Source organism: Sarcophilus harrisii, chromosome 6 (assembly GCF_902635505.1).
Source record: "Sarcophilus harrisii chromosome 6, mSarHar1.11, whole genome shotgun sequence".
NCBI lineage: Eukaryota > Metazoa > Chordata > Mammalia > Dasyuromorphia > Dasyuridae > Sarcophilus > Sarcophilus harrisii.
The window spans coordinates 175790201-175816469 of NC_045431.1; the positions used below are offsets into that span (position 1 = coordinate 175790201).

At 53.6% G+C, this 26269-nt stretch overlaps 2 protein-coding genes across 4 annotated transcripts in view; one reads left to right on the forward strand and one right to left on the reverse strand.

The window, feature by feature from the left end:
• Window positions 1-3561: 3561 nt before the first annotated feature.
• UBXN8 (UBX domain protein 8) lies at window positions 3562-24543 on the reverse strand. Of its 2 annotated transcripts, none has more exons than XM_031941463.1 (8): window positions 24403-24543; window positions 20346-20468; window positions 13961-14031; window positions 12812-12934; window positions 10718-10855; window positions 7387-7428; window positions 6000-6074; window positions 3562-5013 (listed from the first exon to the last, which is right to left on the reverse strand). In XM_031941463.1, the coding sequence occupies exons 1-8, from the start codon at window positions 24488-24490 to the stop codon at window positions 4840-4842; spliced, it is 834 nt and encodes a 277-aa protein (XP_031797323.1). In that variant the 5' UTR covers window positions 24491-24543; the 3' UTR covers window positions 3562-4839. The 2 variants fall into 2 exon arrangements, with proteins under 2 accessions (XP_031797323.1, XP_031797324.1); XM_031941464.1 differs by lacking the exon at window positions 24403-24543 and adding an exon at window positions 23012-23514.
• GSR (glutathione-disulfide reductase) overlaps window positions 23561-26269 on the forward strand; it is a 33119-nt gene continuing 30410 nt past the window's right edge. For both annotated transcript variants that reach the window (XR_004230011.1, XM_031941460.1), the window contains exon 1: window positions 23561-23898. Coding sequence is in view for 1 of the 2 variants with exons in the window: in XM_031941460.1 (XP_031797320.1) it covers window positions 23722-23898 (177 nt within the window). In the remaining variant the exon portion in view is untranslated. The remainder of the gene's footprint in view (window positions 23899-26269) is intronic.

Below are 26269 nucleotides of genomic sequence, written 5' to 3' on the forward strand. Positions count from 1 at the left end.
CCTCCCTTCCTTCATGGAGCCTGCCACATAGCACTCAAGAGGATGTATTCTTCTGCTCATTGACTCTGTGATTGTCGTTGTTTGCACTGGTGCCTCTCAAGGGCACAAGCTGATAAGTCCTCCCAGTGTAGTCAACAGTATTCATGCCAGTGTGGTCAAACATCAGTCGGTTGATGGGCACAGAACAGGACTAAGCTACAGCTCTGCCAGTGGTGTATTTATTGTGTTCCTGTCTTCCAGTGGCCTCTTCAGCACTTTGAAAATTTTGAGCCTAGTCTCTTTGATTACTTCTCTAAAAAATAACTTCGGATCCTTTCATAGCTATCAGGAAATGGCTCATCTTAAATATGTGTCAGTTTTCTACATATCTTAGATGTTTCACCAGAAATGGGGAAGAAAACATTTTTTCCCATTATGCAATTTCTCTTCATATCCTAGCTTCATTGATTTTGATTGTGAGCAAGCTTTGTCTTTGATTAGTATTTTGTTTTTACTGCTAGTGAGGGCACTAGAGTGGAGTGGGTAGAAACCAGTATTTGGAGATAGGCAGGCAGCCACCTGTTTGCTCACTGTAAAGCCTCATAGTATTGATGCACAGGAAGCACAGTGCAGACCTTTCTGGGCTAGAGCCTTCATTTCCTAGGTTGCCAGAATCTTCCTTTACGGACCAGAGCTGGTTCTGCCCTTCCTTCCCCTATTCTGTTCTCCTGCTGAGGAGCGAGGCAAGGGAGGTACTCAGGCCCGGACTCCTTGCCAGGGCCCTTCCTCTGCTGCTGGCCTTCTGGTGACCCGAACAGGCCCGAAGGCAGATGCCGTGTAGGGCCAGTGACCATCAAGAAGTTTTCAGAGGCAGCTTCTCCCAAAGCTCCTATCACACACAGCCTCTAGAGAATGGTGGGCTTCTGGCCATTGCCATTTTAAATGGGATGAATTTTCAGAAGGCTGAAGGTCTCCGCTCTCTTGCTCCATCACTGTGGCCTCAGGAGCACCCCGTGCCAGGAAAGGGGAATGCGGTAAGCAGACCCCACTAAGAACAAGATCAGTGCTGTGAAGAGCTCAGAGCTGTGGAGGGGAATCAGCACCAAGAGGATGGGATTCAGGGAGACGAATCCCAGACCTGGTGGGTCAAGGATACACAATTGAGAGAAGAGAGGTACCTCGTTAGCAGTCAGTACCAAGCAGGAGTCCAGAGTTACCCACGAAGGAGCAGGCAGGGAGCAAAGGGACTGAGCCACAGGATCTCACCTGCTGTTGGGAATCAGGCAGTGGGAGGAGTGAGGGTGGGGCAGAGAAAAATCCACCAATAACTCACAAATAACTTGGAAAGGGGTGGACTTGAGGAGAAGGTGGGTGAGCTGTTTGGGGCAAGTCCAAGGACACCCCACTGGAAATGTCTAGGAGGCCCTTGGTGCTGGAGTGGAGGCGGCCGGCGATCTGGGTCTGTGGGCCTTCTCAGGAAGTCATGCAGCTTGTATTAAGTATGCAGCAGGCACTGTCCTGGGCCTGGGGGGCTGTCCCCAAGGAGCTGCCTTCTCACAGGGGAGACAGCACTTGTAGAAATAAAGAACAAAGGAAGGAGGGCCTCCTAGTACGGACAGCCTTCGGGGGAGGCTCTTGTGTCCCCATCTGAGAGTTGGGGGAAGGGAGGCAGACAGGCTTAGGCTCACATGGCTAGTAAATGTTCGAGACTGAGTTTGAACTCTGAGCCTCCAGCTGCCTCGAGGTAATTTGTGGAGACACTGGGCATGGCGGGGGGGAGTCAGCTGCAGGCTTCATGTAGAAGGAAAAAGAAACTCCTGAAGGAGGAGCATCCAGGTGCCGAGAAAAGAAGGCAACCATCGGGTAGAAGCCAGCAAGAAGGTGAGGGGTGGGCCCCAGCTGCCCACCCTTGTGGCTGGGGTAGGCTGTGGGAACTTCCTGTCCCTGAGAGAGGGAGAAGCTCTATCTGCACTCGAGTTTTCTGGAGGACAAGAGGGATGTGGTCAAATGGGCCCTTTAGGAAAGTCGTTTTTGTAGCAGGGTAGAGGTTGTGGCAGCCATCAGGGCCAATGGGAGTGTGGGGGATAGTGGTGATGAGGGGGACAGGATAAACAGGTGAGCAAGCCGAGGCCACGTGTGTAGTCAGCTTTTTCAAGGGGTCCGGAGTCCTGTAATTAGATTGCTGAACCTGTGGGATGAGCCCAGAGTCACAGGGTGGGAACCTAGTCTGAGCCAACAGAGATAAGAGGAAAAGCAGGAGAGAGCAGCGAGTAAACATTTTGTGCCGATTCTGTAACAATCTGAGGAGGTTACAACCTATGGTAATCTGAGAAAAATACAGCATGGGCTCCTGGCTCCCTTATAAAAAAACCCCATGGGGCTGCCAGGGAACAGCACCCACGTTCCCCTCCAAGGTCCCTCATCTGAGAGGCTGCAGCCTCCAGGTCAGTCTGTCATTTATTCTGAAAGGCTAACCCATAAGCAGAGATAGCTCCCCAGGTGTGTGAGCTTCAGTCTGTAAATAACTCAAGACCTTGAGGGTTTCAGCTGTAAAATTTGGGAGCTGTGAAAGCTCCCCCGTGGGGTAAGAACCAGAGACCAAGGAGAATTTGTTTTTAATGCAGATGGCACTCGCCTCATCAGGACCCTCTGCCCCTTGGATTAGAGAGAGCGATCCCTGGACTCCCAAACCTTTCCTGAAGGCCGCTGGGCCATCTCCTTACCCAGCCCGTGGCACTCCCTTTGCCTGCTTTGTCTCCTCCATCACATGCCCCCAAGGGGATGAGAGTCCCCCTCCCCCCCATTTCTAGCTAGCTGTCTTTTCTTTGTTTTGTGTTGTCTTCCCTCGGTGACCCAGGAGTACATACTTGTGTCCCCAGGACAATTAAGGATGTAATAGAATTTTACTAACCTACTTTATACAATACACAGCACTTTCACTTATGATAAGCATCTTATTTGATCCTCAAAACCTTGGGAAATCGGTGCTATTATTATTACTGTTATTATTATTATTCCCACTCAGATAAGGGAACCTAAACAGAAAGATTAATGGATGTCACAGCTAGGAAGTGTTGGAGGTTGGATTTGACCTCTATCACGGAGCCACTTAGTTGACAACAAGCTGTTATTATAAGAGCTAAGAATTGGTAATGGTCTAGAGGCCCAGCAGCTGGGGAGCAGCCTGAGAAACCGTGAACGTGATAGTCAGTCCTGCAGTGTTGTGAGAAGTGGGACGAGTGCCTGGCAGGGTGGGAAGATCCTCGGGAACTGAGGCAGTGAAGTCACAGCAGGAAAACAAGGGGCGCAGTCACAGTGGCAGTGATGGAGGGGCGGGCGGCCGCGGTAACAGTTACTGACGTCCCGCGGTGCTGGCCTGGGGGAGATGAGAAGGTGCTGCGCTGTGCCCCTTTGTGCAGGCGCGGGGTGCCCGGGGGGTTCACCTGGCACGGTTTCAGACATAGATGTGCCCATCAGTGGTTTTTTTTTTTTTCTGCTCTCTAAAAACTACTGTTTGCTAAGTGGGATGGCTCGTGGGGGGGAGAAGAATGCGGAAGAATCTGAGATGCCGTGGAGACGTAAGAAAGTATCAATAAGAATGCATTGTAAAATACTTAAAATACCAAATTGGAAAAGTAGGAGCCCCCCCAAGGATGAGCAGTTGAAACAAATGTTGGAGTCCAGCCCCATATTTCTCTATCACCGCTGAAATCTTCGCTATCCCCTCTGCCAGCATCCTGATGTAGTTGTCCGACCTCTGCCGGAGACCTCCAGCCATGGGAGCTCACCCCCTCTGTGGGCCTCTGGCTGCCCTTTGGGAAGCTCTCTCACACACACTGCCTGAATTTGCCTCAGAAAGCTCCCTGCGCTGGCCCCCTCCTCAGGAAAGGCCCTCAGAAGTCCCAACGTGGCTGGTGCGTCCTGCCCCACCCCACACCGGGCCTCCCTCACTGGCCGTGCTCCCTCACTGGCCGTGCTCCCTCACTGGCCATCCCCAGCTCCCCCTGTCTCCATCTGACAGCCAGAGCCCTTCCACATCTCAGAGGGGTCTTCAGGAGATCCTCCAGCCTATCAGCACTCCCCTCCTTGGACAGTGTCTTAGATCTTCCACAGGTGGCCTCCAACTGGGGACTGAAATAGGCCCTGGGGCTTGAAGTGGGAGGGGCAGATTACTGTGGATATCTCCTACAGTTAGAGCCTGCCTTGGACAGCCATGTTCCCTGGGTTTATAGGGGCGCCTTAATGAGCTTTCTTAGGGAGGGAAGGACGCGGCCTCTCTCACCAAGGCTGTCACTGGTGCCCTGACAGAGAGCTGGTGACCACACAACTATGGCTGCTTGGCAGTGCCACGAGCACCGACAAGCAACATCCCCCAAAGGGCCCTGGGGGGAACCCCAAGAAGGGAGATGCAGCCGGCAGCCCAGATGTGTCCCGCACTGTCTGCACAGTCCAGAAGCCATCTCGCATGTACTAGTCTCCCCACCCACCATTTAGTGTGAGCCCCGGGGAGGGGGGGGGCATGAGTTGCATCTGTAGCTCGTTGCCCGTGGAGGAGGTAGGTCCCTGCAGGTGCCAGATTTGGGCCACTGGCCACCCGAGGAGCGGGCCCTTGGGGGAGGGTAGGGGCCCAGGCCTGGGAGATGGGCTCTGTGAGGGCTTTGTCTCCTGGATGACCACCGGTCACTGGGAAGGATTCATCCCAGAGGTCCCACTTTGCCAGCATATCTGTTTATTACCAGAGGACATCGCCCGAGGTGGGGGTGTTTGCCTGCAAAGGGCCCGTTTCCTGCTCAGCTTGGTCCCCGCAGGAAGCCCCTCTTGGGGCTCGCAGCCAGTGCCGGGGTGGCTCCAGGCCCCACTTCACAGGGAGGGGCAGGGCTCTCTCTCCTCCACATTCAGCACCGTGTCCGTCGTCAGGCCAGCGTCTTCTAGGGTTTGGTCTTTTCCCACTTCCAGAGGTCTTCGGGGGTAGGAAGTGGAGAGGGTGTAGATGGACTTGTGATAGCCCACCTTCATCATCCAGTCCAGCAACACCTAGAAGACAGAGACTGGTGACCCAGGTATTAACGCAGCCCTCCAGGTCTCTGGGGTTGGTCCCGAGTCCTCGGCAAAAACAAGCAAGCGATCACCCAGAGAACCTGGTGGGCTTCCAGAAGGGGAAATGGCAGAGACGGGGTGGGCCAGAGGCAACTGAGAGAAGCCCTAGGCTGGGAACTCAACCTGGGGCCCACACCCCAGTAACTTTCAATAGAAGGATTTTCTTTGTAATCCTAAGTATTTTGTCTGAATACACCATAAATCTAAGAAGGGGTCCCTAGGCTTCTTTGCCAGGCTGCTTACAGGGCTGTGGCACAAAATGGTGTGCGCAGAAGCCCGGATGACGTCCCCATCCCTCCTGCAGAGCAGAAAGGGGAAGGGCTGAAGCCCCACTCTTGTCTGAATCTATCCTGTAAGCCACCGTGCAAGCTGAGAGCAAAGAAACGATTTTAAACCAACGCTTTTAATTCTTGGGCTGACTTGAGGATCAATGGTTCCTAATATGATGGAAAATTATGAAAGCCCCTTAAGGACAAGTTAAAAATGAAGCATGGCCCAACCATGAGGGGGTGGGGGTGGGAGACGGGGGTGGGGAGTGGGGGGACAGGGCTCGCTGGCCCTTAAGTCTGCACGGCCAAGCGGCGATGGAGAGAAGGGATGGAAAGACCACAGAGCAAGGCCGGCAGAAGCAACAATTCCACGACCAGAGACAACTCCCTTTAGAATGCGAGCAATGATGCTTGTGCTCGCTTCACAAAACGATCTGTAGGGAGAGCTTGGTACTCACTGGGTCTCACCGATGTCGATTGGGGGTGGGAGGCGCCTGTGCTTCCCAGACTCGGCAGAGCTAGGTGGGGATGGGCTGTACGGGGCTCAGCCGGGGCGGAAACTTCCCCCACTGCGGTCAAAGCAGGTGTGCAGGACCTGGGCCCTTGCCCACCATGTCAATACTGCCTGTCCCGGAAAAGCCTGATTTAACTTACCTGTGAACTCCACGTCTTGCAGAACCTCCGTCGGAATACTCGTCCATCCGGACAGCGGAGAGCAATTGCAACCACCTGAAACCAGGAGAACAGGGTTGCTCAGCAGCCCGGCCAGCCTGGCCCCTTCTCTGTGGCTCCCGGCCTGCAGGGTCCCCCTTCTCCCCTCCACCTCTTAGCCCAGCTTTGCCTCCTAGAACAGGCCTTTCCCAGTCTCCCCAGTGCCCAGAAGTCCTGCCCAGCGCGTGGCTCGCCCTCGGTGCAGCTGCCCTCCCCCAGTCCCAAGTACAAGGAATGGGGAGCTCCCTGAGGGCAGAGGAGGTGCCCCAGCAAATGCTTGGCCAGCAGAGGCCGGGCTCAGTGAGCGCTGAAGACTTTCTGGCAGTAAGAACTAAGTGGGCCCTGGGCTTGTGGGGCAGGCAGGAACCCTGGGGTTCCCAGACACTCCTCTGTAGCGCCCCATTCTGTCATTGGCACAGTCCCTCTTCTGTCCTGTTGGGCCCTGGCTCCCCCAGCAGCCCAGCGTCTTCTCTCCTGTTCTCCACACACTGCTCTTGGTGGAGGAGGAAGTGCATGGCTGGGAGGGGTTCCCCCATTCCCTCCAGCCTTCCTCTGGCCCCATCCCTTGGCCACCTCCGGTCCTCAGCAGGGGTCGCTCGCAGGCCCACCCTGCAGACTGGGAGCAGGGAGCCCAAGCCCAAGGCTGCCCTCCTTCCTTTCCTGAGGTCAGGGCCAGGCTCACTTAGCGGGCCCGTGATGTGGCTACAGAGAAACGGCCCTTGGGCCCAGAGAGCTCCGTGTGCAGGGAGCCTGTTGGAAGGGAGGCCGGCCAGTGCGAGGGAAGGGGCTGGCAGGGGACGGGGCGAAGGCCTCCTGAGTCTCTGCCCCCAGGGGGTTGGCTCTGGGGGAGACAGATGTGGGTAACTGCATAAAAATACATAGTGATGTGAGAGGAAGGAGGAAATGCTCCAGGAGCCACGGAGCTCCCCCTGCTTGACGCCCATCTCCCCTCAGATCCAGAGAGCCACAAGAACAGCCGGGCTTCCAGCCCAGGGTCCGAGGCCGCCTCCTGGGGAGATGCAGCCTGGCCCTGGCCCTCGGGGGCGGCGGCCACAGCTCCCAGAGAGCCAGGAAGGAGAGCTGTGGCCGCCCGAGTCCTTGCTGGCACCCGTCAGTCAGCTTGGCCACGGACTCCCGCACCACCGTGGATGAGAACGGGCAGTAAGAGGTGGGCACAGCCGCTGATCTTGGAAGGGGCCTCGCCATCTGGCTTCCGAGCAAACCGGCTCTCAGCGTGCCCTCCCCCCATTGAGATGGGGCCCGTGGGGAGCTGGGACTTTTTGGTTCAGAACCCTGAGTGAGGCTTCTGTGGGGCCGGGAGAAAGCTTACTTCTTCCGCTGTCTCAGGAGGCTCTTCGGGTATAACGAGGCCCTGAGGGAGAGGAGAAGGGCGATGGTTAAAAGGAGAACATGGTGCTCCCAGGAGGCAGCCCGCCGGCCCTCCCTGGGCTGGGCCCTCAGAGTCACAGGGCACGGAGGCCTGCCCGCCACACAGGGACGGAGTAAAGGGATCGTGGGACTGGGGGAGACCTCAGCCATCCCGGGAACCATAGTCACCCAGCCGGTGGCCCCTCCTGTCCCTGGGGCCAAGCCCCAGCTGGGACCTGCTGAGGCTCGGGACATCCCAGGCACCCACACTTTTAGTCCTGGGAGCCGGTGCAGCCCTGGGACTCAGCACCCTTGGAGGAAGAGAAGGCAGCAGGTGGGAGGCACAGAACCACGGGGGGAGGGGGGGAGAGGGGGAAGGAGGGGGGCGGTTCACAAGTGGCTCTGAACGGCTCCTGCCCTCTTCCTCCCTGTGACTGTGGCAAGAGCTGCCCATCTCTGAGTAGTCCCTGCACCAAACAAGGGGGGGGTCCCTGCACCAAACAAGGGGGGGTTCCCTGCATCAAACAAGGGGGGGTCCCTCACCAAGCAAGGGGAGGGGTCCCTGCACCAAACAAGGGGGGGTCCCTGCATCAAACAAGGGGGGGTCCCTGCATCAAACAACGGGGGGTTCTTGCACCAAACAAGGGGGGGTCCCTGCACCAAACAAAGGGGGTCCTGCACCAAACAAGGGGGATCCCTGCCCCAAACAAGGGGGGGTCCCTGCACCAAACAAGGGGGGTCCAGGCCAGAGCTCTTCTTTGTCATTAGACAACAAGGGTCAAGAGACTTTTATTAGGATGGTACTGCTGAAAAGTAAAGGGCTCTGTGGGGGGGGGGCCGAGGCTCCGTGAGGGTGAGGTCTTAGATGAGAGGAGTAGCGGGAGCGATACTTGGAGACATGGGAGCAAAGGGAGAAGGGGTGTGAGAAGCGGACAGCAGGCTCCCTCCCTCCAAAACGGCCCCGCCATCCTGACTGCTTTCTCTCAAACGGCAATGGGACAGACAGACAACCAGCATGGGTGCTACTTTCTCTGGACCTCCTGAGCAGCCACGGACCCCAGAGGCTCCCTTTGGGAGAGAGATCCCTCTCCATCCTGAAGCCATTGGAGCCACCACAAGGGGGAACCAAACGAGCCCTGGCTCAGAGGCATTTGCTGAAGGGAAACGGCCCACATCCACAAAGGGGAAGGAAGGGAGAAACTAATGGGCGCGCCTCAGGTCTAAATCCCCAGGGAAAAGCCCCAGGAAGGGCCCGGAGCTCCAGCCCTTGGGAGCGCTGCCAGCTTGTGTGCCAGAGGACAGGATGATGGGGCTGCCCGAGGATGGCCAAGGGGGAGACTCCATCCAGACCGGGACTGGCCAGGCAGGCACTGCAGGCGGGGGCTGAGGAAGGGAATGGGCACTGGGCAAAGGGTCCTGGAACTCTGGCTTAATAGGAGGCAGAAAGATCTCAACCGGGAAGCAGGAGACGTGGGCACAAGGACTCTGACGGCGCTGCCAGGAGAGAGTTCTGCTTCATGTTAGACTGGGGCCTACGGAAGGAGAAAACCTGGAAACCCTTGGATCTATGGGAACCTGGGGAGGTAATTGGGGCTCAGAGGGCCCGGGGCTGCCCGCTCCCCTTCCTGGAGCCGCCTGCACCGAGGCAGACCAAGGTGCCATTAGCTACTTTTGATAAAGTCCCGAGTGAGATCAGTTTATCAGGAGGGCTGGCATCTACCAACAAACAAATGGGCTCCAGTGGCCTCCCGGCGATCATAAGAGCCCAAGTGAGAGCCAAGTCCTACAGTGCCTGGCTGGATGACAGGGCGAAGCCTGGGTACATATGGGTGATTGGACAGAAAGATGACATGACGTCATTTGGCCTCTCCTCCTAAAAGCCCCTGAGCCCTAAGCGGACATGGGTTCAGCACTGGGCCGGCAGTCAGAAAGACCTGAGCCCAGGTTTGCCCTCAGCCACCTGCCGGCGCTGTGGTTGGCACAATGCTCCCTCTTAATGCACCAGAAAAGGGAATGGCAAACTCCCCCAGGATCTCTGCCAAGCGAGCCCACAGCCAGCCTTGCTGTGCTCAGGCCCCAGGGCCCCCAAGAGCTGGGCAGGGCCCAATGACAACGGCTTTGAAGCAGCTTGGTCTGGGGGCTCGCTACAGGGATGGAGGGGCAGGTCTCCAGGGAAGGGTGCAGGTGCAGGATTAAGGCCCGGCCCAATGGCCAGGGCCCAATAGCTGCCTCCACAGAGGGGACCAGAAAAGGGTGCCGGGTCCCCAGACAAGAGGGAGAAAAAGCTGCCCTCCTGTCGGTGCAGAGGCAGGGAGGGACCTGGCTGGGCACCAGCCACAGAAACACTCTTCTGCTCAACTGCTGTTTCTCCAACTTTTCCGATCCTCGACAGAAGGCGGAGCGAGGGGGAGCTCAGTAAATGACAGAACAGCCAGGTGGAATTGGCAGGCCCTCAGTGGGGCGAGGACCCCGGCACAAGTAAGGGAGGGGAAAGGAAAGGGAAGCCGAGTGTCTGGGGCTCCGGGGAGAAGCAGCCCACTGCCAGGTGGGGGAAGCATGCCCGCAGAAAACCAGGGCTCTTCAGAAGTACTGAGAGGATGACAAATAGCTCTGGGTGACAGACCAAATCCTTTCCAGTTTTAAGGACCTGCCCCCCCCGGGGGTGATGGCCCAGTCCCTTTATTAATACGACACAGGGTGAGTCTGGGAGGCTGGCCCAGAGTGCCTGGCTGGTGCCCCTCACAGGCAGGGCTGGTGCTGCCTGGGCTCGGTGACCTGAGAGATTCACGTTCTGCCAAGAATCCACAGGATTCTGACAAACGCCCTTAAATCGGTGAGTTATTTCTGCCACTTAAGCCTTGGGCCCGTGTCTGGGCGAAGCCTGGCCCAAGCTCCCACAGCTGCCTCCCTGGACGGTGGGGCCGTCGCGTTGGCCACAAGGGGCCGCCTGCCCTAGCCACGAAGACTTCTCCCTCACCGGCTGCAGTCTCTGTCCAAGCCCTCCCCACCTCCCCGGGGTCCTGCTTGCTCTGGCCAGCACCGGGCACGGGCTGCTCTGCTGCTCGGACAGAGGGGAGCAGTGGGGAACCCCCATCATCGAGCTGGGGTTCCTTGGGGACGCCCGCTTCAGTGCTGGCCAGGCCGGCCTTTGGAGGCAGCGGTGGGGGGTGAGGAGGCGGCCCCAGCCCTGGCAGGCTCCCGCGGGCATTTCACTCAGGCTAACCCCGGCACATAAAGGCTCAATGCCCCCGGCCCTTGGCCGACCCTCTGCCTCTGGGAAGCAGCCCCGGTACCTTCTTTGCTCTGGGCTGCTCGGGTGGTGCTGGGGCACGGTTCACATGCTCAGGCAGCTTCCGTCTCCTGGAGGCTTCTCTGTTTGGGGTATCACCGGGTGCTCCATGTTCACTGGCAAGACTTGGTTCCTCATAGCCCTGGCTCAGGGAAACAACAGAAGAGATCTCCATTTCTCACTCGGAGGCGCGCCCCATGAACACTTTTTCCTTTCATTTGTTCACACACAGCCGTCCCACCCAAGGAGCCCCAACCAAAAGGGCAGGAGGAAAAAGGGAGTTGGCTTTGGGCTCCCTTGGTGCCCCCCCCGGTCCACCCCAGTGCAGGAGATGCTCGTGACCTCGCAGGCGGCAGCTCAGCGCCGGCAGCAGCTGCACCTCGGGGCTGGGATCAGGCCGTAGCCTCCAACACGAGCATTTCCCCAGTTTACCTCCTGGCGGCTCCACCCACCAGTCACTTTTAAAAGCAAGAACTGTTAGAGAAAAACCCCAGGCCTTGCTTTTCCGTCTTGTCAGGGAGCCCCCTGACAAGCCAGGGAACCAGAAGGCTCAGGAAGCGTTTCATCAAGCAGAGGTGCCTTTCTTCCCGCTGGCTGCTAACGCGTCCCTTTTTCAAAGCTCCCCAAGGTGAGGAGGGGCGGGTGCGGACGCCTGGGTGCTGGGCTGAGACCCTCACACCTGGGGCCCGGTCTGCCCCTGCCACCGCTTGGCTGTGGGACCGCGCTGGGAGGAGACCTTCAGTTTCCCCAGATGTACAACCAGGGGTCTGGGACCTTACAGATCACCCGTCCCCCTGTTCCCATCCCAGGCTCTCCTGCCAGTCTAGATGAAGCTCCCAGGACAATGGGTCTGGTCCCCGCCCATAGGACCAAGCAGCCTTGCAGTTTTGCCACAAGGGATGCAGAGTAAACGGAACTTGCTGCCCAGGGGGTGATGGAAGACCCGGCAGGCAGTGCTGGGCCAGAGGAACGGATTTCGAAATTCTGACAGTGAGTTTTACTTGGCAATCAAGGGGCGGATTTGAGGGCGAGCCAGGCAGCGTGACCGAGAGTTGTGGAGCCGGCTCCGGCGGGAGAGGGAGAATCCAAGCTTCTCCCTCCCGAATTCTAGACTCCTCTGAGACAACGACCCATGCCGGTCATTTCAGAAGTAGCCAGGGCAAGAACTGACCCGAAACCCACCAGGGGGATCACCTGAGCCACAGATGACAGGCATCCCTCGGAGCATATTTAGCTCGGCCACCCAGGGGCCCCCTGATGCGCACCAATCCTCCCTGAATAATCCCAGGGTTTTCTAATCTGCTGACAGGCGGAAATGAATGCAAAGGCTCCCTTTTCACTCACTTCCTGAATCCCATCTGAGTGTTCCTCCTGCCACTTTTTCTCCCCCAAAAGAACACAAACATTCACTAGGTAAAGAGAGAACAAGGTTAAAACAAAACGGGGCTGGGCTCTGAGAGGGTCTTAAACCAGCAGCGGGGCTCGGGTTTCCTCCTGAATCAGGCACATGCTCTGGCATCTCCTCCGCCTGAGCCTTGCATTTGGAAAGAGAGTTTGGCTTTCCCAGGCAGGGGCCCCGCCCATGCTGGCTCTTGGGGGACCCTTCACCTCACCCCCAAGGGGTCAGATTCTGAGGACTCGGATTCATATCCACCCCCCCACCCCCTGACACGGACACCAAGGTTCCTTCTAGTTTCCTTCCAGTTCCAGAACCACCACCTTGTAACCTGCATGCACACACATGAGTCAGGTGGTGTCTGAGGGAGGCCCCTTTGTATGAGGTCCCAGGGTGAGGGCAGGAGCTGAGGAGGAAAGGAGCTTGGCGAGCCAGGGACCCCATTCACTGAGGAAGCAAAGGAGGTGAGCGGGGCTGGGGCAACTGCTGGGCTGTCTGGGGCGGCGGCGAAGAGGGTCTGACGGCGTGAGGGAGGAACAACTAAACCCAAGGCAGGAGAGGCTGTGGGGCGGGGGCGGTCCCAGCAGCTGTCGGGGATGGCATGGGCCGTGGCCAGGGAGGAGTCTCTCCAAAAGAGAAGAACTCTCTGGGCACCTGGGACTGACCTCTCCCCAGGCAAGGCGAAGGAGAGCATGGTCTTACCCCAAGCTTGTAGCCCTCAAGCGACTTCCAGGTTTCGCCCATCATTTGATAGAAGCTTTCTTCCTGTTTTCTTAGTTTTGTTTCCTGGCGAGGTTTCAAGACATTCTTCAAGTATCCACTGCTCTGCTCATAAAAAGCAATGAGTCCTGGTGAATCTAGCCTGGCGCTGCTGATCCCCGGGCCCTGCCTGGGGTCTCCCCCCCCCCACACTCAGATCCCACTCCCGGGCTGATGGAGGCTTCCAAGGCCCTCTCCGGCCCCCTCCCCTGTTCCTCACTGTCTGACACTGACGCCGCCTGGCCCCCTGCACCAACCCCCGTGCCCTTCCCTGTGCCCTGCTGAGTCTGTGAGCCACAGGGCAGGAGCTCAGCCAGAGGAGTGACTGCTAGGGGTTTAGAGGAAGACACCGGGGCAGAATGACCTCCGGCTTACAGTTTTCTCAAGTTTACAGAGTGACACAGTTACATCTGCATCCCTGGGGCTCACTAGAAATGTCGTTCTGTTCATTTCTGAAACATCAGCCTCCTCACCCAGGCCCATGGACCAGTAATATGTGGGTCAAGGATGAAGCAGACTCTGGGGGGACAGACAGGGTCCCAAAACTGCTAAGGAGGAAGAGAACCAACATGTGCTAGGCCCTGGGAGGGGCCCAGTGCCAGGTGATGGGGATACAAATAGAGAGAGAAAGCCAGACCAGCCCTTCAAGCAGTTTGCGTTCTAATGAGGGAACCTGGCACACACACAAGGGAGTGGTTGTGGGGGGCCCTGGGCACTGGGCTCGGCTTTGAAGTCTGGAAGCCAGTTACAGGGCAGAGGGGAGCGAAGGTCCGGGAACAATAGAAGCCTGGCCCAAAGGACACTCGGTGTAAGAGGGTTTTCAGCGAAGAACAAAGGAGGGATGGTAAATCTACTTTAGCTCACTCTCTCCTCTCTTTCAAAATGGAAAGGAGTTCCAAATATGGAGGGCCCCTTGGGGCGGCTCTTCAGCTGATGACCGGTCTGAGGGCCCATTGGGCCTGAGCTTGGGCTCCCAGAGGGGACTCTGCCTGCCCTTAGCCCCAGCTGCAGATGCCCTCCGCCCACCCATGCGGGCAGCACCCCCAAATCACCGCAGAGGCCTCTGGGAAGCCCTGGGGAAGAAGAGCTCACCTTGGTGCTCAGGGTCTCCTGCTGCTTTTCTCTTACACGTTTTTGCCTTCTTTTGTTCTCATCTTCGGTTACTAGGACAACAAAACACAGGAGTGCTTTTTTATTCCCTAATTACCTAGCAAGTTACCTGCCCAGCTCAGAAGAGACATGCTCAGAATTTACAGCAGAGGAAGCCTTCCAGCTTCACTCCATCAGTGACACGGTGGGGAGGAGCCAGCCTTCTCTGCCCGGGCACAAAGACCAACCAGGGAAACAAAGTTCTGTCCTGGAACCCGGGCTGTGAGGACCTGAGGACTGCAGCAACTGGAGCAGCCTGCACTGGAGCACTGGACCTGCGCCCACCGAGACCCGAGTTCAAATCCAGTCTTAGCCACTCTCTAACCGGGACCCTGAACAAGTCACCCACCTCTGCCTGCCGGAGTTTCCTCCTCTGTAAAACAAGACTCTCTCCTAAGGCTGCTGGGATGTGGTGTTTGTAAAAACATTTTACAACTCTGAAAGCCTCTGGCCACGCTAGTCCTTATCCCAGAGAGAGCTGCGCTCCCTGGCTGACTGAATGGGAGGCAGCAGCCCGGGCCTGGAATAGCATCTCCATCAGACAGCTAGAGCCGGGAGAGACCACGAGATCATGGAGTCTGACCCCACGTTCTCAGTGAGGAAGCTGAGGAAGAACTGGCTCTTGCTTGGGACTTCTCAGGAGCTGGGAGGGATGTGATTTGAGGCCAGTGACCTGAGCCGCCCTGCCCTTCTGCAAGGCTGCAGGACTTCCCCCGACTGGGGCGGGAGCCTCCCAACCATGCCAGTAGTGGCCAGCCTGGGGAGCGCTTCCCACCCAGGGGCTCTGAAAGGGTGGGGGGAAGAGAAGGGGGACCTGAATGGGAACCTCTGCTTCCTGGCTTCCTCTCAGGCTCAGCTAGAATCCCACCCCCTGCTGGAGGCTCTTCTTGAGCCTTCTCTGATGAGTGTCTCCAATTTGCCCCATATGCATCTGGTAGAAGCTTAATATGCACTAGCCAACACACGGCATTTCAATATAATTGTTTTCCTTTGGGAGACTAAGAATTTTTTTTATGCATTTAAAAACATTCTTCTGAGAAAGGGTCTGGGGGCATCACCCAGGCTGTCCAAGGGGCCATGACCCCAAACGGTCAAGACCCTTGACGTTAAACTAAGCAAGGACTATTTTTAGGCACACATTTTAAGATCTTCAAGGGAACCAAACCAACCAGTAGGATGACCAAAAAGCTTTGGGATCAGGAGGGGAAGGAGTTGAGGGAGGACACAGCCGTGCATCTACAGGTGATGGGGGCCCGGAGGGGACTGCCCGGAGGCTCGGCCTTCTTGCTTCCCTGCCATCTGCTCCTCTCACAGCCCTCACACACCAGTCTGGCTTCCCCAGAGGGCTTCTCTCCTGGGAAAAGGCAGAACATTCACGGCATACCCAGATAGACAACAGCTCCTGGGCCTGGTGTCCCAGTGTCCCTTCCCCTCACCACTGAGTCTCCTAGAGCTTGGGCTCGAGACTCGGTACCTTGGCGCCTGAGTCTGCTAGACCTGAAGCTCCAAAAACAACTGAGCAGCAGGAAGCCACAGCTTGGCTCATAGGATGGAGATGAAGGCTGAAGAAAGCCAAGTCCTGAGTTCTAATTTGCCCCTGCTTATAGTTGTCTGAGTCAGAATCATCAATCCAGTCTCTCTCTTTCTTTCTTTTTATTTTCAAAACATATGGTGCAGATAAATTTCAACATTCATCCTTGCAAAACCTTGAATTCTAATTTTTTTTCTCCTTCCCTTCCTTCCACCCTTTCCCCTAGATGGCAAGTAATCTAATATAGGTTAACCACGTGCAATTCTTATATATATATTCAAAGTTATCTTGCTACACAAAAAAATCAGATCAAAAAGGGAAGAAAATGAGAAAGAAAACAAAATGCAAACAAGCAAACAACAAAAGGTGAGAATGTGATGTTGTGAACACACTCAGTGCCCGCAGTCCTCTCTCTGGGTGCAGGTGGCTCTCTCCCTCACAAGACCATTGGAACGAAGCCACTTTATTTCTCTAGTTCCACTCCTTCTCTGCAGAGTGGGTGGGATGGGAATGGCCCATCTCAGGGAAGGGGAGAAGCGAAGCTTCTGCTGCATAACTGTGGTTACAAGGAGGAAGAAACCTGATGCCCAACTCAGGAAAACAATCCAGGAAGTGAGCACCCTGGCATGCCTTCCAGTCACCAAGCTAAACCAGGCAGGGGGATAGTTTGGTTTGCTTTGATTTTCTCTCTTTAAATTTCTCTATTTTTATTCTGAACCTACACATCAAATAAAACTGGTATTTTCATCTACCGTTCAGAAGAGCGCCAGAAGACTGTACATGAAATTATGAATCCCTGCTGGGTGTGAGCAGCCCGCAACATCTCAATCACCTATTCCTGGCCACCAAAGTGGCAAGGCTGGTTCCTGGGAGCCAGGCGGGTTTGGCACCCTTCTGTGGGGCCCCGAGGCCGATGCCAGGCTGGGACTGGTTAGCTGCCAATGGCATGGCTGGGTGCTGCTCCTTGGGCTCAGAGTCGTTGTCAGGACTCAGCTGAAGGGCCTGGTGCCGCGGGAATCCTGCCAGACCTGGAGTCCCTGGGTCCCGAGTTTCAGACCTCTCCCCGCCAGGAGAAGCACTGAAGGAAGGAGGGGCGACCATGGCATGAGGCTTTGTGTAACTAACCCTGACAGTGGCTGCCTGAGGAAGGAGAGGCTAAAGGGACATTCATGTTCCCATCTTCCAACAGGGGGTCACACGCCAAGTGCTTCCACTCTGTGGACCGCTGCTCTCACCCACTGCGTCCCCGTACCCTGACGCAGCTGTCCAGCGGGTGGGCTGCCCTTCCCAGAAGCCAAGGACAGAGCCCTGGAGTGCTCTCCCATCAGTCTGGCCCTGAGACATTCCCTGAACCTAGCCAGTCGCCAGCCCGACTCCCTCATTCCCTGGTCCGCATCCCGGGCTCGTCCACAAGAACAGAACGAGTCGTTTCACCAGAAGCCCAGGCGGGCAAGAGAACTCAGAGGGACCGACGGACCCGGTCAGAGTGAAGAGAGCAAGCTACAATGAGGAAGACCCATTCTTCTTTGTAATTTTCCTAGTCAAGGGGCGAAGTGTACTGAAGTGATGTGACGCCCTTACCAAGCGGATGGAATTGTAAGAGAATTCAGTAAAGAAACGGAAGCAAGGAGACACAGCGATGCAGCTTTCAATCATAGCTATGTTAGGTCTGCAGCCCAAGGGGAAGCTAACAAGTAATCTCCAGGGGAATTAAGGGTAGACCCACTCTTTCAATGTACGATTCTCATCTTGTTTTATTTACATGGAAATGCCGATTTTATTAAGGGGTTGCGTGCCAAATAAAGAAATTCTAATAAATAAACTGGAGGCAAACTTTATCCCTAACATTCTTTACGTGCCCTACATTAGTGAGCTGGAAATACGGTGACTAGCGTTGAACACGATCTTGATGAAGCCGGTGACTTTCCAAGATGATAACTAACTGCGCTGAGGGAAGCACTCTCCAGTCTTCCAGCAATGAAAACCAAGTCTGCAAATGCAGACTCTGTGCCCTCTTTTAACAATTGGCCCAACACGGTCTTTTCTCCACAGTAACGGCTTTGTTTCCCATGTCTGTCCAATGTCCCGGTCAGTGGTGCCATTCTATCTGCCCACTCATTCAGGTGTGAGGGAGGTCATTGCTGAGCCAGGGGCTTGAACCCACCATGTCCAGATGGGGACTATCTGACTATCCCCTCTCCCACCTCCTGCATGTTTGTTTTCCAAAGACGGTCCACAGGGGCCAGGAAAATGGAAGGGAAATCAGGATGGACCCTCCCTGCCCCATCCCTGAGCGGGACCACCTCTCTTAGCTCACACAGTCTCACCTCCCCGTCACCACGATCACAGGGTCGTGCTCTCTGAGAGTCATCATCTGTACCTTCCCCCACCTCAAGCTTCTATTTCCTTTTTCAATCTAAGCTAGAAAGGCAATAATCAGCATTTGGGGGTGGTCTTGAGGTGATTTTTCCTTGTGAGGTTAACACCAACCTTTTCAAACATTTCAATATGCAAACAACAAAGAAAAAGGTTTTATAAAAGTCTGGCAACTAAGTGGTACAACAAATAGAGGGCAAGGCTTAGAATCTCAAGAGCTGAATTCAAATCCCACCTCAGATCCTAATAAGTAACCCTAGACAAGCCACTTCACCTCTGTTTGCCTCAGTTTCCTCATCTGTAAGATGGGGACCATAACAGCATCTCCCTCTCAAGATTGTTGTGAAGATCAAATATAAGAGAGTATTTGAAAAGTACTTTGAAAAGTGCTCTGGAAAAGCTGAACGCTGACAGGAGCTCCTGCGTTTCTACTATTAAGGGCAAATTAAATTTAATAAGAGCGCCAACATGCCAACGTGCCCAGCTTCTCTGTGTCCCTTTCTGGACTCTCTTCTGGTTTTGTTTTTTTCAAGCTTCATTGACAGTATCTTTGCCTGCTGACTCCGGCCCCAAAGCTTTCCTCTGCCACCAACAGAGAAAGGACAGGTCACTCCCTCCTCAGAGGGGAGGAGAGGGAGGGAGGGAGAGAAAGGGAGACAGGCAGAGACAGAAGGAGATAGACAGGGAGAGAGAGAGATGGAGAGGAGGAGAGACGAGGGAGCAGGCTCCAGAAGAGATCGGGATAGCTGGAGTTTCTCTGCATACTGCGCTGTGACTCCGACGTGGGCCCAGGCTGTCTCCTGACCTTGCCCTTCCTCTTTCTGGCCGCAGTCCTGGCCAGTGTTGACATCGTTCCTGTTTCTTCATGCTCCACTCTGGGCCCTGAGTCTCCCAGCACGAGCAGCCCCCATGCTTCCCCTGGGCCCCTGCTCAGCCCTTCTGGGCCTGGCCCGGACAACAGCCTTGCCATTCTGGCTTCCCCTGACACCCCTTTCTCCTGCTTGCTTTTCAGCAAGTTTGGGGGGAATCAACATCACGTGTCCTGCCTCTTGATAAATGTGGGGACCCCAAGGCCCTGCTCTCGAGGGTTTCTTTCCACAGGCTGGGAAGACCTCAATTCAAATGCAGCCTCAGACACTGCCCAGGCATGTGACCTGAGTATGAGCCTCAGTTTCCTCACCTGCGAAAGGGGAGCATAGTGCACCTCCCTCCCAGGGCAATTCTGAAGATGATGTAAGGTAATAACTGTAAATGGCTCAGCACAGTACCTAGCACACGGGAAGCCTTCTATCAATGGACTGTCACCACCATCAGTCCGTGTCCCAACTGCCACTCTCACGCCCGGCGCACAATGGGCGCAGTGAGGCAGAAGGGCCACGGGGCGTGTCACCCAGCCAGCTCAGAAAGGAGCTCATCATCCTTCCTCCCCCTCTTTGGGGGTCCTGATTCTCTCAGGAGCTCCACCCTCCTCCCACTCTCCAATTCCAAACCTTGGTGTCAGCTTCAACTCCTTCTCCTTCCAACTCCCAACTCCTACCAAACCTTGTCATTTCTCCCTTGGCAACACATCTCACATCCGGCCCCTCCTCTCCACTCATCCAGCCCACTGAGGAGCTTCAGGCCTCAGACACTTAGCAGATGGGGGACCCTGGGCAAGTCACTTAGTGTCTGCCTCAGTTTCCTTATCTGTAAAAAGGGATCACAATAGAAGGATCCCATAACTTTTGTAAAGTACTCTGTAAAGCTGACAGTGCTGCAGAAATGCTGGCTTTTTTCAATATTATCATATGGCACAAATGCCGATTTAAACCAAGGAAAGTCCGGAGGAGAGGAGGATCACAAGTGCTCACGCCAATCCAGGCAAGCCAAGGGGGAACAACCACTTCCTGGAAATGGGCGGGATGAGGAGAAAAAGGGGAGCACGGGAGGTTGGCAAGCCTGGGCCTCTCTGGCACGGCTCTTCTGTGGCCTTTTAGCCCCTGTCTCTGAGGTTCTGCCTGAAGGTTTCCCAGGGCTGCAGGGGTGCCCCATTGCCCACTGGGGCTGCAGAGGAGCACCTGTGGGAGTCAGCCATCCTGCACCGGTAAACCCACACTCAGGGAGCCCCAAGGGTTTCCACCCAGCCACTATGGAGCTTGAGGGGGGTGCCAGGGAAAGAAAGGATGAAGCTGGCCTGCCCACAGAATCTGCAGTCCCAGACGGGGTCTCAGCGGGTGGCCACCCGCTCCCACACCCGCGGCAAGGCGTCCTCAGGGCTAGCATGGGGTCCCACCCACACATCTTTCACAAGGAAGAAATGGTGACCCAGAGAGCTTCAGCAAATGATTGCCTGTGGTCACATAGTAACAAAGAAACTGCACACACCAGGAAAAGACAGAGAATCAGGCATCTGAAGTGGATTATCCCCTGGAGTTAACTTACCTGTCAAATACACTTCGGGCGGCGCTTGAGGTGTAAGCCACGGAGTAGTCACCAAGATAATTAAAGTCAGGATAGCAAGAAACAGCAAACCCCGACCACCCAGCAAAAAGATATCCTTCCATCCTAATGAGGAAAAAAAAAAAAAAAAAAAAAGGTGAGAATGGAGAAAGACCATGGATCTGGCCATGAAGACATCATTGATAACCTTGGAAAAAGCGGTTTCCATTGAATGGTGTCGTCAAAGCCAGACTGCAGGATAGACAGGTTATTCTTGCTTGTAATCCTAAAAACCTTTATTTCTAGAACGTCATATTCTAAGCCCTTTGTTTTTTTTAACATGGGAACGGCTAGATTTTGTGTGATCTTGATCACACAATTTGTGTGAAGAGGATTATGTTGGGAGAGAAAAACCTGAGCAAACAGGAAAAATCACAGAAGAGAAAAAAAAAAAAAAACAGATAAAAGAAATGAACATAACATGTGTTGATTTACATTCAGTCTATTGGGATTGCTTTGGATCACTGAACTTCTAAAGAACCAAGCCTTTCATACTTGATCACTGCACATTCTTCCTGTTATTTTATACAATGTATTCCTGGTTCTGCTTCTTTCATCAGCATCAGTTCAAGTCATTCTTTCCAGGCCCTTTATAACCAGCTTGTTCATCATTTTTTATAGAACAATAATATTTCATTATCTTCATGTACTACAACTTGCTCAGCCACTCTCCAGTTGATGGGTATCCACTCCTTTTCTAATTCTTTGTTACTACAAAAAGAACTGCTATAAACACTGTGGCTCATGTGGGTCCTTTCCCCAATTTTATGATTTCCTTGGGATACAGACCCAGTAATGGCACTGCTGGGTCAAAGGGTATGCACAGTTTGACAGACAATGGGCATTGTTCCAGATTGTTTGGATCTACAGAATGGTTGGATCATTTCACAAGTCTACAACAATGTATCAGTGTCCCAGTTTTGACCATTTATCAATTGGGGAATGATGTGTATTCTTATAAATTTGACAACAGTTTATATATTTTAGAAATGAGACCTTTACCAGAAATACTGGTTGTTAAGATTTTTCCTCAGCTTTGTACTTCCCTTCTAATCTTGTTTCTGTTGGTTTTGTTTGTGCAAAAACTTTAATTTAATGTAATCAAAGTTGTCCCTTTTGTCTTCTGTGATGTTCATAATGCCTTCTTTGATCATCAATTCCTCCCTTCTCCAAAGATTCATGTACCCATTTTGCCCTTATTTTGGTATGGAGTATGAGATGTAGGTCTATAGATCTATAGTTTCTGACATATTATTTTCCAGTTTTCCCAGCAATTTTTGTCAAATAATGAGTTCTTATTCCAGAAGTTGGAGTTTGGGGGTTTATCAAATACTAGATTGATTTAGGCCTTGCTTATTGTGTCATTGATCCACTATATTTCTTAGCCAATACCAAATGGTATTGATAACTGCTGCTTTATAATATAGTTTTAGATTTGATATGAAGGCACCATCCTTTGTATTTTTTCATCAATTTGCTTGATATTCTTGAATTTTTGTTCATCTAGATGAATTTTGTTATTATTTTTTCTAGTTCTATAAAATAATGTTTTGGCAGTTTGATTGGTATGACACTGAAAAAGCAGACCAATTGCTTTTTTGTCATTTTTATTCTATTAGCTTGGCCTATCCATAAACAATTGGTATTTTTCCAGTTGTTTAGATCTGATTTTATTTGAGAAGTATTTTGTAATTGTGTTCATACAGTTCTTGGGTTTGTCTTGGCAGGTAGAAACCTCTTCTCAAGTATTTTATTTTGTCTATAGTAATTTTAAATGAAGTTTTTCTCTCTCTTGCTGATGGGCTTTGTCAGTACTATATAGAAATGCTGATGTCCTGATGACCTGTTTATTTTATACCTTGCAACTTTGATAAGCTGTGAATTGTTTCCAGTAGATTTTTGGATGATTTTCTAGGATTCTCTAAATATATCATCATATCATCTTCAAAGAGTGATAGCTTTATTTTCTCACTGCCTATTCTATCCTTTAATTTTTTTTCTTTTCTTGTTGCTAAAGCCAACATTTCTAGTACAATGTTGAATAATAGTGATAATAATAGGCATCCTTGTTTCACCCCTGAATTGTTTCTTTCAAGTGGCTTGCAAATTCTCCTTGATGTGTGAGCTCTGCAATTTTTCTGTTATAATCCTGAGATCTCTTTAAGAAGGTGAGGAATAGATTCCTTCAATTTCTATTTTGTTTTGTGGATCTAAGATATCAGGGCAGGGTGATGTCAAAGTCAGACTGCAGAAAATGAGGATGAGGTGATAAAGTTGTTAAAACAAGGGTAGACGGCTTTTCCTTAGGAGCTTGGATGTGGAAAAATGAGAGCTTAAGGAGGATAGGTAAAGGAAATGGTCTTAACACTGCTTTTGAGTCATATCTGGCTAGGAATCGTCCTGTATGCACAAACAGGAAAGATCTAGCTTTATGCCTTTGCTTTAACAATACCACCCAGATCTGTTGACCCCAGTGTGATGCTGGGAGGAGTTTGGGGGACTCTTGCTGGAGATACGATTCTTACTTCCCTAAAGCGATCCTCAAAAATGCAGCAAGGGCTTCTACACGCCCTGCATGACAAGAAAGGGGAAAAGAAGCAACCTCCTACCAAAGTCACTAATGCCCATCTCTTCAAGGCTGATCCAGACAAAGTGACGAGGGGGTGACTGGAAGGAACCAGGGGATTTCATGAGCGGCAAACGATTCCAGGATTTGAATGAGGTGGTCCTTCCAAATGTTAAGCCAAACAGAAGAATCCGAAGCTACTCAGTGCAAAATAAACAGCCAAGACATCAGGTTTCGAAAAAACAGAAAGCACGAAATATTTCTAGCTTGGACACAAAAAGGCAGATTCTCCCTTTACGCGAGGAGGGGCACATGTCCATCAGCGCTCTGGTTTTCACTTCGGCTGCCCGTACCTCGGGCAGGTCCCGAGGTGTCTGGATTGCATGAAGCTCCGCCACAGCTCTTAGACACTGCAGAAACTGTCAGGTTCCGTAGTAAATCTCTGTGCTTCAGCAGGACTAAGTTACAGCGAAGAGCCAAACACGTGTAGAGCCTTAAGCCCCGGCCGTTTCCTCCGGGCTTTGGGGCGGACATGCCCTTTAACCTGATGTCTCACACGCAAAGCATTCCCTTTTTTCATCGCTACTTTTTCCTTCCGGTAATTTCTGACAATGCACTGACCGTTCTGGAACAATTCTGTCGTTTCCTGATTTTCCCCACGGACCTTTGCTCTGTTCTGCTCGTGTCCCTTACTGGATTTCTACCTCTGCCAGGCATTTGTCGCAGTTTTCAAAACCCACGAAGGTTAGAGGTATGAAACGGCCACTCTCCCCCTCCTCCTCCGTGCCACCCGTGGCACGCGCCGCCCTAGGCAGGAGACGGTTCAGGCCGATACAATTGCTCTCCGCCAAAAAGAGCTCAGCAGGATCCCAACGTCCCGGCCCCAAAAACACGGAAGCCCCGGTCGGGACCAGACGCGGCAGGCTTAGGGTAAGTAAAGTCACGGACAGACCACCGGAAGTCACCCCACCCCCACCCCCACCCCCGCAGCAGGAAGCGCGGGGGAGGGGCGGACACGCGGTGCGCCGCTTTGGGGAACATTTGGGAAGGAGGCAAAGGAAACGGTTAACGCGCCCGGAGCCCCCGAAGCACGGCCCCACCCCCGCGCTCGCTCCCCCCAGGAACGCGGAGCCGGCCTCCAGGCCATCTGCGGCGGCCCTTTTGGTGCCGCAGACCGCACAGCTGCCCACCGACTGGCCAGGCCACGGTGGGGCGGGAGCGTCACCCCGCGGGATCCGCGGGAACTGGCGAGGCGGGGTCGGCAAAGCGGCTCCGGGGCCCGGGAGAGAAAAAAGCGTCCCAGAGAGACCCCGCCCCTTCCCCGCGCGCCTTGCGCGTGCACGGAATGCTGGGGACTGTAGTTCCCACGGGGCGGGCCGGCCGCGGGGCCCGGGAGGGGGAGGAACGCTAAAGGAGAAGGGCCCAGGGCCTTACCTGGGTTGAGGCCCGCGCTCCGCAGCTGCAGGCAGAGCAGGGGCACGGCCGGGACGGCCAGCAGCAGCCACGCCGCGCGGGCCGCCATGGCGCCTCAGGCCGCGCCCGGAGCGCAAGCGCGGCTCCGCCCCCGCGCCTCCGTCTCCTAGGCGCCTCCCGCCGCGGGCTGGTACCATCGGGAGGAAGGGGGAGCGATCCCCGCGGAGCACAAACCTGGAGCCCCAACGCCGAGGAGCGCGCGGAAAGGAGCTCACGTCCGTGCTTTAAGGCTTAAATCTCGGAAAGGATTTCAGTTATTCCCAACGTGTTTATAGCGTCCCAAGTGGGAAAGGCTCGGGGGCGGGAGAGAAATGAGGGGGGGGCGCTTGGCCCGGGCTCTGAGCAGCCAATCTCCTTCGTCCCCGCGGTGCCGGCCTCAGCCCTCCCGATAGCCTCGGGCCAGGTTATTTCTCCCTGCACGCCGATGTTCTCCTCACGTTCCCCTCCCCAGTGGGCGTGCTGTCCCTGTAGATGCAGGGACCGTTTGCTTTGCGTCTTCCTAGAGCGCTTTGCACGCCGTAGTTACTTCCATACACGATTTTAAACTAACGGCTGGGGGAGGGGGGAGTGTGTCGTGTGTTGCCAATGGTGACATCCGGGCAACAAAAAGCCCTTCATTCTGGACATGGATGGACGCAAAAGGGGGCGGACCCTCTGATGTCCCTAGGCCATGAAAAACAACTCGTTTGATCAAGAACCGCAAAGGATCAGCAGGCTCCCGGGATGTTGCCGGAAGGGGATGGGATGTGGAATCAAGACTGACTTCTGGGGTTATGAGGACTTTGTAAACCTTGAAGCTTTGTTGGAATGGAAGTTGCAACTGTTGCAACAGTTATTAATAGGGATGTACAGCATAGCTTGGACGGACTGTGGTCCATCTTGGCAGAGTGCCCAGACAGAAGCAAGCTATCCAGGTATGGGAGTATGGGTAGCTGACAGGTATGGCTCTTGGAAGTCCTGAGGAATCTCATCCCAGCTCCGACACTCGGGGATGAGTCCCCTCTCAGGTTAGGGTCCGGGTCACGGTCTATTTTCCAATTCCATCAGCTCAAGTCCCCACCTGTGTGCTTCCCACCAAAATGACCAAGTGAGAATCGTTTTAGTCAGTCATCCTTAAAAGCTTTTAGAAAAGGGTTTTTAACCATAGGGGTACAGTATGAGCGGTTGGTAAAAGACATCCTTCTAAATGTCTGTCAAGCCCAATTTCAGAGAAAATCCAGGGGAAAACTGTGCATCTCCTTTGATCATAGTGCCACTACTGGGCCAGTATCCCAAAGAGATCATGGAAGAGAGAAAAGGACACATGTGCCAAAAATGTTTGCAAAGAATTGGAAAATGAGTAGATGTTCATCAGTTGAGAAATGGCTCAATACACTGGCTGAACAAGTTACGGTAGATGAATGTAATGGAATATTGTTTTTCTATAAGGATGAACAGGAAGCCTGGAAAGACTCACAATGAGCTGATGCTGAGTGAAGGGAACAGAACCAGGAAAACATTGCAGACAGCAACGGCAAGACTGGTGATCAACTATAACAGACTTAGTTCTTTCCTACAGTTTAGTGAACCAAGGCAATCCCAAAACACTTTGGATGGTTAATGCCATCCATATACCAAAAGCTACATAAGCTGAATACAGATTGAAGAATACTATTTTCACCTTTTTTGTCTTTCTGGTGTGTACGTTTTTTTTTTTCCCCTTTTGTTCTTTTCTTCCCCAACATGACTCATATGAAAATATGTTAAAAAAAAAAAAAAAAAAAAAAAAGAATGTATATATCCCACCCCCAAAAAATTTTTAAAATAAAATTTTAAAAGGCCCAGGAGT